A 14,661-nucleotide genomic window follows, 5' to 3' on the forward strand; every position below is an offset into this window, starting at 1 on the left:
ATAGCAAAATTGGGAAGACCTTAATACAAGTTTCTATAAGAACCAGCAAGTACACAGTGCATAAAGTATATGCCAAAAAAGGTGGATGGAGGCTCGGGAAATAAAACGAAAAACAAATAAATGATTGGGCATTTTTCTTACTATTGACTTCATTTTAACACAATTTTTTTTCAAAAATATAAAGATTTGCATCCTTCACATGTTACGTATGTCTACCTGAAATAATCTACATTTATGAGAATTGTTCATGGAGATTAGAAGTGTTTTGCTTGTTGTCACTCTTGTCAAATAGAACTTAAGTACCTTTGGATCCCAATATCCGCTGACACACTCTGAAAACAACAAAGCCATAACATTCGACTCTTTAGATAAAATCAAGGGATAACAAATAAAAAAGGTGTACACTTCTGCAAAGGAAAATGGATAGGGAAGATCATAGAATTTCAACTCCTCTGCCTTGCTCTTTATATCACTTGACCAAAATACTGGATCAGAGGTCTTAGGCAAGGTATCTTGTTGCTGCATCTTTTCTCTTGGCCACTGTTCTGCTTTATTGCACTCATTGATGATCTGAAACAAGAAAGTAGTAATCACTTGAAACTTTATGTTAAAGGAAGAACCCCAATACTTCTGCAACTATTGTTATTGTACCTGTTCTTTATGATCAGGTGGAAGAGAATCTGCAGACATGCGTTACTCAACAATGTAACTTAACAAATCTCTTGTAGCTTCCACTCTGGCTGCTTCATCTTTGTGCCGATTCTCAACTGGATTAGCAAGCTACATGAAGATGAAGAATGTTAACAAGTATGGAGTGAGAAACATGGAGGTCCTGGAAGCGAAAAATAACCTGTCTTAGATCTTCCAGTATAGCAGAATAAGCATGTATGGTTTCATCGTCACCATCACCGTAAAGCGACTCTTCACTCTCTTGCAGGCTTCTAGATATGCCATACCTCCTCCTTGGTTGCAAAGCTCCGATATGTGTTGAAAAGCTATTCAACAAACAGAGATAAATTTGTGCCAATCAACAAAGAAAGTGAGCGCCTTTGTCCTAAAAATTTGTGGCTGTATAAACAAAGTACATGAATCACAGAAAAACCCACTTGCATCTTCTCAGAACAAAAAATACAGACACTAAAACAATGGAGACAGAGACAGAGACAGTTGTGTTTCTTTCCATGTCCTAACTATTCCTAATTTTAGCGGATAGAAAATTAGGCAAATTTTTTCCCAAGACGGATATTTTGCCTTTGTCACTTTCTCCAAACATGTTTGTCTTTCAATGTGTTTGTATTTCTGTCCTAGCACAGCTACCAAACAGGACCTAAGATATAAGACACTTACCTTAGTCTTCGTTTCATAGATGTTTGACTCCAAGGCATTCCTCTTGTCTTTAGTTAGCTCCATTCTAGTGTCCTGCTGCGCCAATCGGATTTCTTTTTCTTCAGCTTCTGATTTCTTGGCCTTGTACTCACTAGTACATGAAACTTGTTAGCGTTATCTTTTCCCGCACCACCAGCCTGTAAAAAAGCATGATAGTAACATTTTCATTCACTCAAATCACCAACATGAATCATATCTGCAATCAAAACAATCTCCACAATATAAAAATGTACAGATCCAATGCATAGATCATGAAAACAAATTTCAACAGACATTTTACAAAGTTCAATGCCAGAAATGATTGGATAATCGATTTTAGCTATAAAAAATTTTATCTTCAAGGTAAGATTGCAAGCAATATCTAACAACTAATATCTTCGGTGTGTGTGTGAGAGAGAGAGATATGGAGAGGAATAATACTTCATGTCTATGCTCTGAGTTTCTGTAATGATCGGCTGTCCCAGAAATGTGTTCAACATCCATTGCTTCAGAATCTGAACGATGATTAGCTGTTGTAACTGAATTATCCACATGACTCTCGATCAAGTAAAGACATTAAATTACTTTTAAAAAAGAAAAAGAAAAGAACAAAGGTTAATATGCATGGCAATCTCTCAGAAAATTAATAGTGTGAAGTAGGGAGGTAAACAATGAGTGTTCTTACTTACTCTAGCTGATTTGATACTGACGATTCCATGCAAGTTGAGTTGAACTCTAACTTTAACTCGTGCCATACTAATATGAAGGAATCCATGGAAAGGACCAATCTGAAATTAGACATTACTATATAAGAATCGCTCAGTACCAAACAGAAAAGCTAAGAAGATCATGTCATAAGGATATACTTGATGCTATTCATGGAAACATACACGCGCACGCGCACACACAAATAGCAAAAAAACACTTTCAAATCAAAAGAGGGTTGTAGAGAAGACATACTGTGAATCTGCTAATTTTAGGAGATATCCCAGGCTGTATGTCACGGTAAATTTTAGAAGGTTAGATTTAACAGTATTTGTATAATTATTTGGAGTGTTTGAGAATGTTCTAGATGGTTCCGGAACGTTCTAGAAAGTCCCGGCATACTCTAGAAGGTTCTAGAAGACTCTGGAAAGTCATAGAGTATTCTAGAAGAGTGTGGATGTATATAGGAATGTATATAGAGTAGTATGAAAAAATCTAGAAGTATTTAGAAAATTGTGGTATGATGGATATTTGTAATGAAGGTTCTAGATGATTAATTTAGACCGTTGATTAGATTTAATCCTAACCATCCATTGAGGAGGTATATGGCTATAAATAGGAGGTGAGAGTTAGTGTGAGTTGTGTGTAAATCATTTGTAACAAACACTTGAGCAATAAAATGTTCTTCCACCAAAGCTTCCTTTCTCTTGTGTTCTTAGCTTTCTTGCTAAGTATTTGAGGGTTAGGCTGACTTGGTCATAGCTCAAGAGGTTGAGTAAGTTCGAGTGCCGGCACGGTAGTGTTGGAGTGTGTCCAAGGCCGTGACAATTTGGTATCAGAGAAGGTTCGAGAGGGAGCACACGTGGCTTGTGAGTATGACTTCTAGTATCACCATGGAGCATGTTGAGTTTCAAAGAAGAGGAATGTTATTCCTTCTCAATGGGGAGGCAAGAAGATCCGTTCTTCAAGTGAGCCTAGAGGTAAGGACTCTAACTTCTTAGAAGAGAGAGTTTCTGTGTTGGAGAATGTTCTATCCTCTATGGACGATGAGTGTTTTCAAAGGATAGAACATGATAAGGAGACCCTCGAAGCTCACGTGTTAGGAGAACTAGATGCTTTTAAAGAAAGCATGCTCCAGATCGAAGAGAAGCTTGAGAATTCCTTAAAGTTATTTGAGGAAGTTCGAGTTTGGTTCGAGGAGGCAAATTCTCGACCAACCATTATAAGGGAGACGACAAAGATTGATCTCCCCAAACCAAAGTAGTTCAAGGGCGTAAGGGACGCTAACGAGGTGAAGAACTTTCTATGGCAAATGAAGAGGTACTTCGAAAGCCAAGGGGTGGTCGAAGAAGCAATAAAGATACGCACTGCAGCTCTCTACCTTTCTGATAATGCTACTTTGTGGTGGAGAAGAAAGTGCGTAGATATGGAAAAGGAAACTTGCAACATAGCCACATAGGAAGATTTCAAAAGAGAGTTAAAAAGACAATTCTTCTCTGAGAATGTGGTTTATGAAGCAAGGAAGAAGTTGAGGGAATTGAAGTGTGAGAGTAGTGAACTCCTTTACGTAGTTGCTAATCGTACTCTTGTGGGAAGATCAATCTTTGTCATCTCCCTTATAATGGTTGGTCGAGAATTTGCCTCCTCGAACCAAACTCGAACTTCCTCAAATAACTTTAAGGAATTCTCAAGCTTCTCTTCGATTTGGAGCATACTTTCTTTAAAAGCATCTAGTTCTCCTAACACGTGAGCCTCGATGGTCTCCTTATCATGTTCTATCCTTTGAAAACACTCATCCATAGAGATAGAACATTCTCCAACACAAAAACTCTCTCTTCTAAGAAGTTAGAGTCCTTACCTCTAGGCTCACTTGAAGAACGGATCTTCTTGCCTCCCCATTGAGAAGGAATAGTATTCCTTCCTCTTTGAAACTCAACATGTTCCATGGTGATACTAGAAGTCATACCCACAAGCCACATGTGCTCCCTCTCGAACCTTCTCCAATGCTACCATGCCGGCACTCGAACTTACTCAACCTCTTGAGCTATGACTAGGTCAGCCTAACCCTCAAATACTTAGCAAAAAAGCTAAGAACACAAGAGAAAGGAAGCTTTGGTAGAAGAACACTTTATTGCTCAAGTGTTTGTTACAAATGATTTACACACAACTCACACTAACTCTCACCTCTTATTTATAGCCATCCACCTCCTCAATGGATGGTTAGGATTAAATCTAATCAACGTTCTAGATTAATCATCTAGAACTTTCATTACAAATATCAATCATACCACAATTTTCTAAATATTTCTAGATTTTTCCATACTACTCTTTATACTCCTATATACATTCACACTCTTTTAGAATACTCTATGACTTTCCAGAATCTTCTAGAACCTTCTAGAGTATGCCGGGACCTTCTAGAACATTCTAGAAGGTTCCAGAATCATCTAGAACATTCTCAAACACTCCAGAAAATTATACAAATACTGTTAAATCTAACCTAAAATTTACCGTAACAGGTAGTTCACTCGGATTAGCATAGAATGCTTCCAAACGTAGCAAGTTACTGAAACAAAATGTAAGGGTTTTAACACTTGGAATAGGTTGGCCTTTAGGGAAAATCACATCCTTTGGTTCTGCAGAAATTGGACCTTCCTCTGATGAAATTCCGATTGAAAAAAGGCATAGAATCCTGGACCTGAAACAAGCATGAAAATTTTACATTCATTTAATTTCATAGAGAATGATACAAGATATCAAGCAATAATAACAAAAAAAAAGTCCAAATTAGACAGAAAATAAAGCTAGGTAACCACTTGAACTCAGCTCATTTGTTATTACCACTGTATAGTTTGCAACATACTAACCTTGTATTCCTTGACACGCAAAGCAGGACTCAGCATTGCACACTGAAGAGCACAACCACGAGCTACACACTCGCTAGCATTCAGCGTTCGGCCGGGTTCTCTTTTGAACAGAGAAGTTAATAATCTAGTTACAGCTGGAATCCTCGAACCAGAGCCAACTAGCTCAACAGAATGAATCTTTTCTACACTCAACCCTGCATCAGCCAATGCTTTGTTACAAGGAACACAAATTCTCTCCAATAGTCCTGATGCCAAATTCTCGAATTCTTCCCTCTTGATAAGTCCCTTAACATCCTTTTCATCCATCAAGCACTCAATGTTCAGAGGAGCCTCTGAATTTGCACTCAAAGCCTTCAATTTCTCGCATGGTGACCGCAGCCTGATACAAGCCCTGGCATTAGAATACACATCAATGCTGTATGCCTGTATTGTTCCCTAAATTTCACTGCAAAATAACTAAACAGAACCTCGTCGAAGTCTCGGCCACCTAAGCTCCAGTCGAAAACATGAGAAAGCATCTTCATTTTCCCATCCTGAAATGCTGCAATAGAGACCTGGGTATCACAATGACCAACATCAACAAATGCAACATAAATTGGGGCTGCAATGGAAAAATCCGTTTTGTAAATTCCATAACCAATACCGGTTGCAGTACAATCATGAATCAATCTCAAAGGCTTCAACCCAACAATTGCTGCTACATTTAGATAGACCGGTCTCTGCAAGTCAGAGAAGTATGAAGGAACCCCTATAACACAATCCCAAACAGAGATCCCCAAATTTTTCAGCTATAATCTTGAAGTGAGCAAAAAGCATTGCTAAAATCTGAACCAGTGTAAATCTATGATTCTCCTTCAAGTATTTCAAGTGAATCAGAACACTAACATCCGGGCCTTCAGAAGTTTCAACAGCAAGCATTTTCAGCTCCTTTTGAACATCAGGGTCCGAAAATTTCCTCCCTATCAATCTCTTCACTTGAGACACTCTGGATTTGGGGTGCATCATAGCAGAAGCAGCACCAGATGACCCCCCTAACACGCACCCTGCGTGTTGAGCAAACGTCGCCACGTGGGCAACACGCACCCTGCGTGTTGAGCATCCGTCGCCACGTGGCAACACGCACCCTGCGTGTTCCCAACGGCACAACGAGGTGGTCCCTTTAAAGGAGAGGAGGGCAGGGAGCTTAAACATAGTGGAGCTCATTCTCCATATGCAGTGGTGAAAGTGATTGAGAGTGAGAGTGAGAGTGAGTAGTGTGGAGGAAGAGGCTCTGGTCTAGTTGAAGAAGATAAGCGCCAGTGAGAGCGAGAGGAAGGAGTGTGTTTAGTAATTATGGTTCGTGATTATGCTAATCCAGCGGAACATGTTACTAATTATTTGAGACAGCCTAATGTGGTAAGTTTAAAATCTTTGTTAATTTAATCTTTATTATTTAGAATGTATTATATTTAGTGTGGTTATTTTAGTTGATGTTATTATTAGTAGTAAGTTAAATAATTTTCTGTGATATTATTATTAGAAATAGGTTAAATAATTTTAATTACTTCCGTTTTGATATTTTTTTTTTGTATATTAAAAATTATTTTTCGTGAACTCAGTAAGTAACATAATTTATAATGTAATTGTTAAAATTAATAAATAATATAAATGAAAATGATTTTTTTGTTATTTTTGTAATTTTGTGTTACTTTATTCTATGTTATAATATTTATATTTTGTACTAGTTGCTAGTTAGTAATATTAAGAGAAAGTCTAGGGGACCAGCAACTTTTGTGTTTTGTGGCCAGCACTTAACCATCAAAAGAAAAGTAAGTGATCTCTCACTATTGGATGTAATCTCACACCATTAAAAATATTATTGATGGCCAATTGATGGTTACAAAACATAAGAGTTGCTGGCCCTAACACTCCTCTAATATTAATAAATATATAAAATAAAAAAAGTAATTTTTGGAGTTTTATATAATTATTTTGAATTTCTGTTTTATTTTTTTTGTAATTTATATTATATTTTACGGAAATAATTTTGAGTTTAAATTTTGGACGACTATGAAATTGTTTTTTATTTTCTGTACTAGGCTAACAGGAATCTGCTGCCCCGTAAGCTTGATCCGCCAGAATTGTGGCACCCGGCGGTTGATCAGGCTTTACGAACAACGGGATTCTATCATGTATCGAGAGTGGGACAGATCAGAGGGCATTCCGCCTTACTATCTGCTCTTGTAGAAAGATGGAGGCCGGAGACTCATTCTTTCGTATTGCCAGTTGGTGAGGTTACAGTAACCCTGGAGGACGTGTTACACATATTTGGCCTACCGATTGATGGAGAGGTTGTGACTGGTTGGACCGATAGTAGTCAGGACTTCTTGGTCAACCACAGCATGGCGATTTTTGGCAGAGAACCCGTTGTGAGTAGTTCATCTAAAAGTTACATAAAGTTATCCTGGGTTCGCCATATCAGAGATACACATCCTCTAGACACTTTGGAGTCTGTTCAACGATACGTTAGGTGTCATATCTTCTGTCTGCTGGGAACCATCCTCTTCGCGGATAAGTCAACAGCATATGCCCACGCGAAGTACCTACCACTGCTTCAAAACTTTGAGCATATCAGCACTTACAGTTGGGGGTCAGCAACTCTCGCACATCTTTATAGGTCACGGTGTCGTGCATCGCGTTATGATTGCAAGGAGATGGATGGCCCGCTTGATTTGTTGTTCGTTTGGGCGTGGGAGCGAATGCCCTTTCTTGCCCCCATTCCAAGACAGCAGCTTGCACTAGCTGATATACCGGTTGCACGCAGGTAACGCCGTATAGTATATATTTTATTGGAGTTTGACTCGTATTTTATTTATGTTTTACTGACAAAACGTAATTTAAACTCTGTTATAACATTGTGTATTGCAGGTGGAGTCATCATCCACGAACTAGGGCGTGGATATCGAAGAACGTGGCGTCTATTAGGCATGACATAGACTACATGGAAGAGGTCAGTATCGGTATTAATTTACAAGAATAATTTACGGAATTAATAATATAACTTAGCCCATGCAACATTTTGCAGTTTGTCTGGCGGCCATACCTCGACATCATCATCCCGGCCGAACTACATCACCACCTTGATGTGTGTGACACAGTAGGGCCATTGATTTCATTCGAGTGTGTCGAATGGCATCCTGTGGACCGAGTGGTTCGTCAGTACGGGTACGCACAGTCTCCCCCTCTGCCGGCACAGGCCATTCGTCTTGACCATCATTGTTACACTCTTCGGGGAGTACAGTGCCACGATTGGAGCACCATACTCAATGAATGGATTCAACAGTGGGGGAACCGCCGCAACAGTCGGTTGCGAGATAGGAATCTGCAACCAATCGCTGACTTTAGCCCGTCTGCCGAGTACCGTAGTTGGTACGGTGGATTATTTTGGATGTACCTGAGGTTGTCGAAGTTGATCCAGCAGCCACCCCATTATCCACCCCAGCAACCACCCCATTTTCCACCCCAGCAGCCATATGCAGTGTTTCATCCATTTCCTTATCATCGCCCACTTCTACCTCAGCCATCACATCAGTTGCCGCAGTCACACCGAGCATCGGTGGACGGATTGGCTCGTCGGAGCCATCGTACCCCCACACCTGATAGTCAAGCGAGTGGTTCCATCGATCCACATGTTGGGATCAATACAGGACGTCTGAATGTGCTAGCAGCAGCTCCGAGCGGTCTGGACTTGAATGCGCCGACACAGCAGGAGGTTGTTGCCGAGTATATCCCTGGTCCTTCCGCTCCAGCAGAAGCAGGTGGGTCAGGTCCAGTCGAGGGATAGGCAGTTGGTCATTAGTACAACCTACGGACAGATGTCCGTTCATCGAACAGGTTTACTCCGTCAAGTGTTAACAAGATAGTGAACAAGATGATGGGATTTTTTAAGAAGCCGTGAGCTGATTAGTCGAACTTAGTCTATTTACTGTTTGTTTTAGTTGCACTCATCTTCAATTTAGTCAATCTTAGTCTATTTAATCTTTGTATTAGTTGTATGCGGCTTCAGTTGACTCGAACTAAATATCATTTAATCTCTATATTAGTTGCAATCATCTTTAGTTGATTCGAACTCAGTATTATTTAATCTTTATATTAGTTGTAATTAACATTCAATAAGCAAACTTAGAAATACATAAACTTGAAAATACATTAACTTAAAAATACATAAACTTGGAAATTCAGAATCCAACCATAACGAACAATTGATTTCTATAACTAAAAATAATCCCTATGAACCACCACTGTTACCAACCCCACTAGGTCCAATATGTTGCGGATATCTACTACGACTATGACCCTGTCTCCCGCAAAGACCATACCTGGGGACCACGAATTTCCCATGAATCCATTTCATTCAGATAGCGAGTCGACTTGGGACAACCTTTTGACGTTCGTCTCAAGGGAGGATTCGCAACCATCATCAGTCCCGGGTAATTAGGCCATGTCTCCGTGTCGCCCAATGGGACGAACTCAATTCTGTAGACCTTACGAATCTCCGATATCTCGTACACATCACCCACATACACCTACCAATCGAGGTGCTGGTTAGCGCAGCACGCAATAACATGGCGACATGGAAGTCGCTCCACCTGAAAACGCCCCCAGTTGCATCTCCATCTCGCAAGATCAACTACTAACACTCGTCTGCTTGGAATTTTGCACACCTAAAACACCTCGTTTCTTCTATCAAACCGATGCACGACTATGTTTCCTGCACGCTGCATATTTGCCTTTATCCGCTGAGTGGCAAACTCAGAGTAAGTAAATCCAGCGTGCTTGCGCTGATAAGCCTTGTAACGACCCAACTTCCAGTACGTCATGATCGTACCAAAAGTAAGGCGTTACTAACATGTTCTCCTTATTAACTATTTAATATTGAGTCTTTAGTTCGATATCGCGTTTCAAATTTTAAGAAAATACCAGAAAATTTTGTTTTCATTAATTAAAATCATATATCAAAGATCACCAAGTAATAATAATCACATAATTATTAATCATAATAAATATTATACAAAAGAATTCAAATGAAACTCAGATACAACTCCTATCCCTCTGTATAAAATAAAATCTTAATCAACAAAGGCGAGAGAACTCTATGAAAACAACTTAACTCATAAATAAGTCTAATAACCGTCTGCGGCTTCAAATTGAGTCTCCGAACCTGTGTAACTGAAAGGGTGGAAAATTTATGGGATGAGAATAAACCACACGTTCTCAGTAAGGAATGAAAATGCCGTAAAAGTGATGAAATAAAATGCAAATAATTAACTTTACTCAATAAAACTATTTTTTATCAAATTCCTGAAAATACTTTTAGTTTTACTTTAGATGATTAATTACTTTTCTTTAAGTTTCTAAACTCAAAACAAGTTTTAATCATAAAATTAGTCATATTAACCATCTCTCAGCCACATAATCATTTCTCAACCACAATATTTCACCTCAATACATCCGTCAACTAATAGCACAAGTAAGAGATTCAAACCTACACACAAACAAGTCAAACAACACAATCACAGAGAAATAATACAAGCAAACACAACCAAATGAAAATGCACAAACAATATGATGCATGTTTGTCCTAAGCAGGCCATGAGCTCACGTTCGGTTTACACCCTGCAGCCCGACATTACCTAGGAACAAGTCCCAGATATGGTTTCTCTGTGTCCTTAGTGCATACGTGTCGGTGGTAAGAATACCACTCCTTCGTGACTACTGGCAGTCGGTGCAAAGCTCGACCCCATAATATACGCACAAGGGGAAACAATGATCCTCAGTTCGTGGGGTTTCCCCGAGATCAACACACAAACAAAACAGAGATCCTTAGTTCGTGGGTTTTTCTGAGATCAATACACAACAAAACAGAGATACTCAGTTCGTGGGTTATCCCCGATATCAACAAAACAAACAACGATCCTCATTTTGTGGATTTTCCCGAAATCAAAGATTATCAACAGTTCATGAGTTATTCCCGTAATCAATTATTATCAATTCGCGGATTTTTTCTGTATTAACCATTACTTAAAACCAAATCCTCTTTCCATTCTTTAAACTTTTCTTAACTTTCTTAAACATTGTTTCCAAAAACCTCAACCACCAAATCATTTCATAATCTCTACCTTTGAAATTTTGAATCAAATATGTTTCAAGCACTTAGGTCTACCCTTAATACTTTTAAGAGGATACTCACTTTTTAATTTCATAAACAATTCTTTTTCTTAAATAAATTAAAATCGAAACATAATTATTTTCTATATAAATCGACCTCAAAATAGTATAATTCTTTTCTTAATAAATTAAACTCAAAATATGATAAATAAAACCCAAAACAAAATCTGTTCTTTTCAATAAATTCAAAGTCAAACAGTTTCCAAATCCAAGTTTTTATAAATTTACATTTCAAACAAAGTTTCGAATTTTATAAAATTTCGACAGCACTTCCCCTAAAACTCGGACTTAACCATGTTTACGGGTTCCCTCTTTCTCAACAATTCACCAGCCCTTTTCTCAACAATTATCACAACAGATTGTCAATCAATCAGAAATCTAACAATTCGCAATAATTAATAATTCAATCATAATCCGCAATTCCCACATAATCCATCAATCCAACTTCAATTTGATCAATTCATAAATTATTTTAACTAAAGGACTAACAGTTTTTCAGTTTCCAAATACCCAAAACACATTATCACCTAATTTAACGAAAATCTTAGCAATATTGACACTAAAACACACAAAGTATGTATTATTCACAAAATCCCGCTTCTCTTACAACCAACTACTATGTTCACCCAAAAATTCAGCTCCATATAGTTTCTAATTATCACAAGTTATCCTTATACTTTTTAGAATTGCGGTTTTTATCTTTAAATTCAGATTTCATAAAAAGGTCAATTTAATAATCAAACTTTAATCTTTTAACAGTTCTCAAACTTAATTCTAATTAATCATAAATCAACATTAACAACTACCAAAACCAATTCCAACCAGTCACAAGTCAATTTCACAGCCATTCTGATATATCAGATAACTAAAAACAACAACAAACACGTATTCTCAATAATCAGAATACAGCCATAACTCAACCAATTTAACATAATCTCATAAAATCAGAATTTTCAACAATTCCATCAAAATAAAAAAATCACTATCGGTCACAGCCTCAAACCAAAATTGATCTCAACAGTTAATCATTCACAACAACAAAATCAGTCATAATCACAGCCATAACCCAAAGTCAATTCATCAATTATCAAAACAACAGTTCTTCAATAATTAACTCATCATATTTCAATTTAATAAACAATATCAAATTAATCACCATTCACAGCCACAATTCAACCAATTTAATAAATAACACAAAATTAATCGCAATTTCATCACATTCAATAATATTCACTCGAGTAGTGCTAGGGAGCCAATGGCCTAAGTGTACAATGTGTACAATGGGCTAAATATTTGGTTTATAAATCAAATGAACATCACTTAAAAAGCTAATTTTGGGTTCACCAGGATTCGAACTTCTGATCTTCCGGATCTGGAACTCTTATACCATGTCCTGAAACCACTCATCCCAAAAGCGTAACCTGACAGGACAATGTAACACTAATAATAATATCTCTAATACTTTTTAAACCTTCATTGTAAGGTCATTGGCTCCCTATACTTTCTCTATTCACAATCACCCACAATATTCACAATTCACGACGACGGCGACGTTCTCCTCCACAAACCTTGGCAGCAGCGGCGATGGAAAGGCAGCGCTGCTTCCTCTTCTTAGCACACAGCGGTAAGGTTCCCTTCATTGATGGCTTGGATGGCGGAAACAACGCACGGCGACGGCGACGGCGACAGAAACCACCATGACGACGTTCACGGCACGACAGCGGCGGGAACGGTCCCCCTCCCTCTCTCGTCGCGTTCTGTCTCTTCTCTCTGCACGAAGCCCACACACCACGACGATGAAGGCGGCGCTCCTCGCGACTCCATGGACAGCGATGGGCTTGAAAGGTGGCGCAGGTAAGACACAGCGGTGGAGGCTCAGCAGCGACTTCGCGGGCTTCCTCTCTCTTCCCGAATGACGGTGACAACAACGTGGAGCTTCGACAATGAGGTGTGGCGGCGGCAGCTCTTCCCTCCAGTTTAACGACGACGCGACGGCAGCCCAATCCCTACTGCCGATGCGCCTCCCTCTCTCGGCCTCTTTCTCTCTGTTTCCCGTTTTGCATATGCTACTGGGTTTGGGGAAGGGGTTTCGGTGGCTGGCTTAAGGGTTTTAGGGTTAGGGTTTTTTAATTTTGAAATTAGGGTTTGTGAATTTGATTTGGGAATTAGTGGTAGAAATTAAGGATTTCATAAAAGAATAAGGATATATAAATAGATATTTTGATAAAATTCGAGGGTAGAATAATTTTAAAATTAAATACACTCCATTAAAAATATTTAAGAATATTATTTATCAATATACTACTAAATTTAATTAATTATTTTTAATTTAAATTATAAAATAAACATATTGATCACATTTTATAAAATATAGTTTAAACTCAATATTAATCATTCAAATTAAATTATATAATTTTTTATTTTTTTATCACTGAAACTTTAATTTTAATTTATAAAATGACTAATTATAATAAAAATTGTGCATAAATATTAATTAACGTAAACTTAAAGTATTTATAAATATCAATCTAATCATTTCTAATAAATTAATTTCTAAGTGTTCAAATTTATAACATAATTCATTCATAATAGAATTTATTTAAATTAAATTATATAATTCTTTCTTTTTTTTAATTATCAAAATTATAATTTCAATTATATCAAATATCCAATAAAGATGATATAAAAAGTCTAATTAATTTAAACTTCAATTATCATGAAACTCTATTTAATTATTTTTAGTAAAATAATTTTCTTAAAATAAAATTCTCAACAATTATAATAAATCGTAAATAACTCGTTATTTAATTTTCTGAAAACTTAGATTGTTACAAGCCTTAATACTCTTCTGCGTAAATAGCTCGTTCAACCGATAATATATTGCTCGGACGAGCACCAAGATAAGCAGATTCCGGGCACCCTTTAACACTGAATTAATGCACTCGACAAGGTTTATGGTCATGTGACCCCATTGATGTCCCTCGTCGAATGCCAATACCCACTGAGGTAGTTCGATGTTGTCGCACAAACGGGCATATGCCTCACCTCGTTCTTGCAACCTCTTATAGCTGACGTTGTACTCCTCCACCATCCTTAAATACCCAATGTTGACAACGAGCTTTTGCAAATACGGGACCTTGAACTCCCTTAAGAAGTTGCTACCAATGTGCCGAATACAAAATATTCATCATGTTCTCGGAGGTTTTCAATCACCTCTGCTACGATTTACTGCTACCCGGATTGACTCATGACGATGGGAGATTATACCCACGCCGTCTCTTCTTACAATATGACTTCGAAAATTACTAAGAAAAAAGTGTAACGATCAGCGGTTTCACCCTCTATGATGGCAAAAGCAATCGGCACAATGTTTTGATTCCCGTCTTGCGCAACTGTAACCAAAAGGCAACCTTTATATTTTTCGTATAGGTGGGTGCCGTCAACTTGAACTAACGGCTTGCAATATTTGAAGGCTCTAATACATGGATTGAAACTCCAGAATACCCACTGAAGTATT

General features: G+C 37.9%; 1 protein-coding gene and 1 pseudogene across 2 annotated transcripts; one reads left to right on the plus strand and one right to left on the minus strand.

Moving 5' to 3' along the window:
* Positions 1–121: 121 nt before the first annotated feature.
* Positions 122–6,140, minus strand: LOC107606543 (heat shock 70 kDa protein 16-like; annotated as a pseudogene). The gene is made up of 10 exons (XR_015892116.1): positions 4,938–6,140; positions 4,588–4,768; positions 2,326–2,358; positions 2,051–2,153; positions 1,807–1,949; positions 1,348–1,523; positions 851–995; positions 652–780; positions 443–570; positions 122–335 (listed from the first exon to the last, which is right to left on the minus strand). The product of XR_015892116.1 is annotated as a heat shock 70 kDa protein 16-like (transcript).
* Positions 6,124–9,011, plus strand: LOC107608820 (serine/threonine-protein phosphatase 7 long form homolog). Its single transcript, XM_016310557.3, has 4 exons — positions 6,124–6,332; positions 7,016–7,740; positions 7,845–7,926; positions 8,002–9,011. Exons 1-4 carry the CDS (start codon positions 6,270–6,272, stop codon positions 8,758–8,760), a joined length of 1,629 nt encoding a protein of 542 aa, XP_016166043.1. The 5' UTR covers positions 6,124–6,269; the 3' UTR covers positions 8,761–9,011.
* Positions 9,012–14,661: the final 5,650 nt, after the last annotated feature.

The sequence above is a fragment of the Arachis ipaensis genome, chromosome B7, assembly GCF_059453495.1.
Source record: "Arachis ipaensis isolate K30076 ecotype BB chromosome B7, ASM5945349v1, whole genome shotgun sequence".
In the NCBI taxonomy this organism is placed as follows: domain Eukaryota; kingdom Viridiplantae; phylum Streptophyta; class Magnoliopsida; order Fabales; family Fabaceae; genus Arachis; species Arachis ipaensis.

Excerpts from the sequence above, each read along its gene's own strand:
- LOC107608820 (XM_016310557.3), top strand. The coding sequence starts at position 6,270 with ATGGTTCGTGATTATGCTAATCCAGCGGAACATGTTACTAATTATTTG. Across the intron at positions 7,741-7,844 it reads GATATACCGGTTGCACGCAG|GTGGAGTCATCATCCACGAA; the intron begins GTAACGCCGTAT and ends TGTGTATTGCAG. Across the intron at positions 7,927-8,001 it reads ACATAGACTACATGGAAGAG|TTTGTCTGGCGGCCATACCT; the intron begins GTCAGTATCGGT and ends AACATTTTGCAG.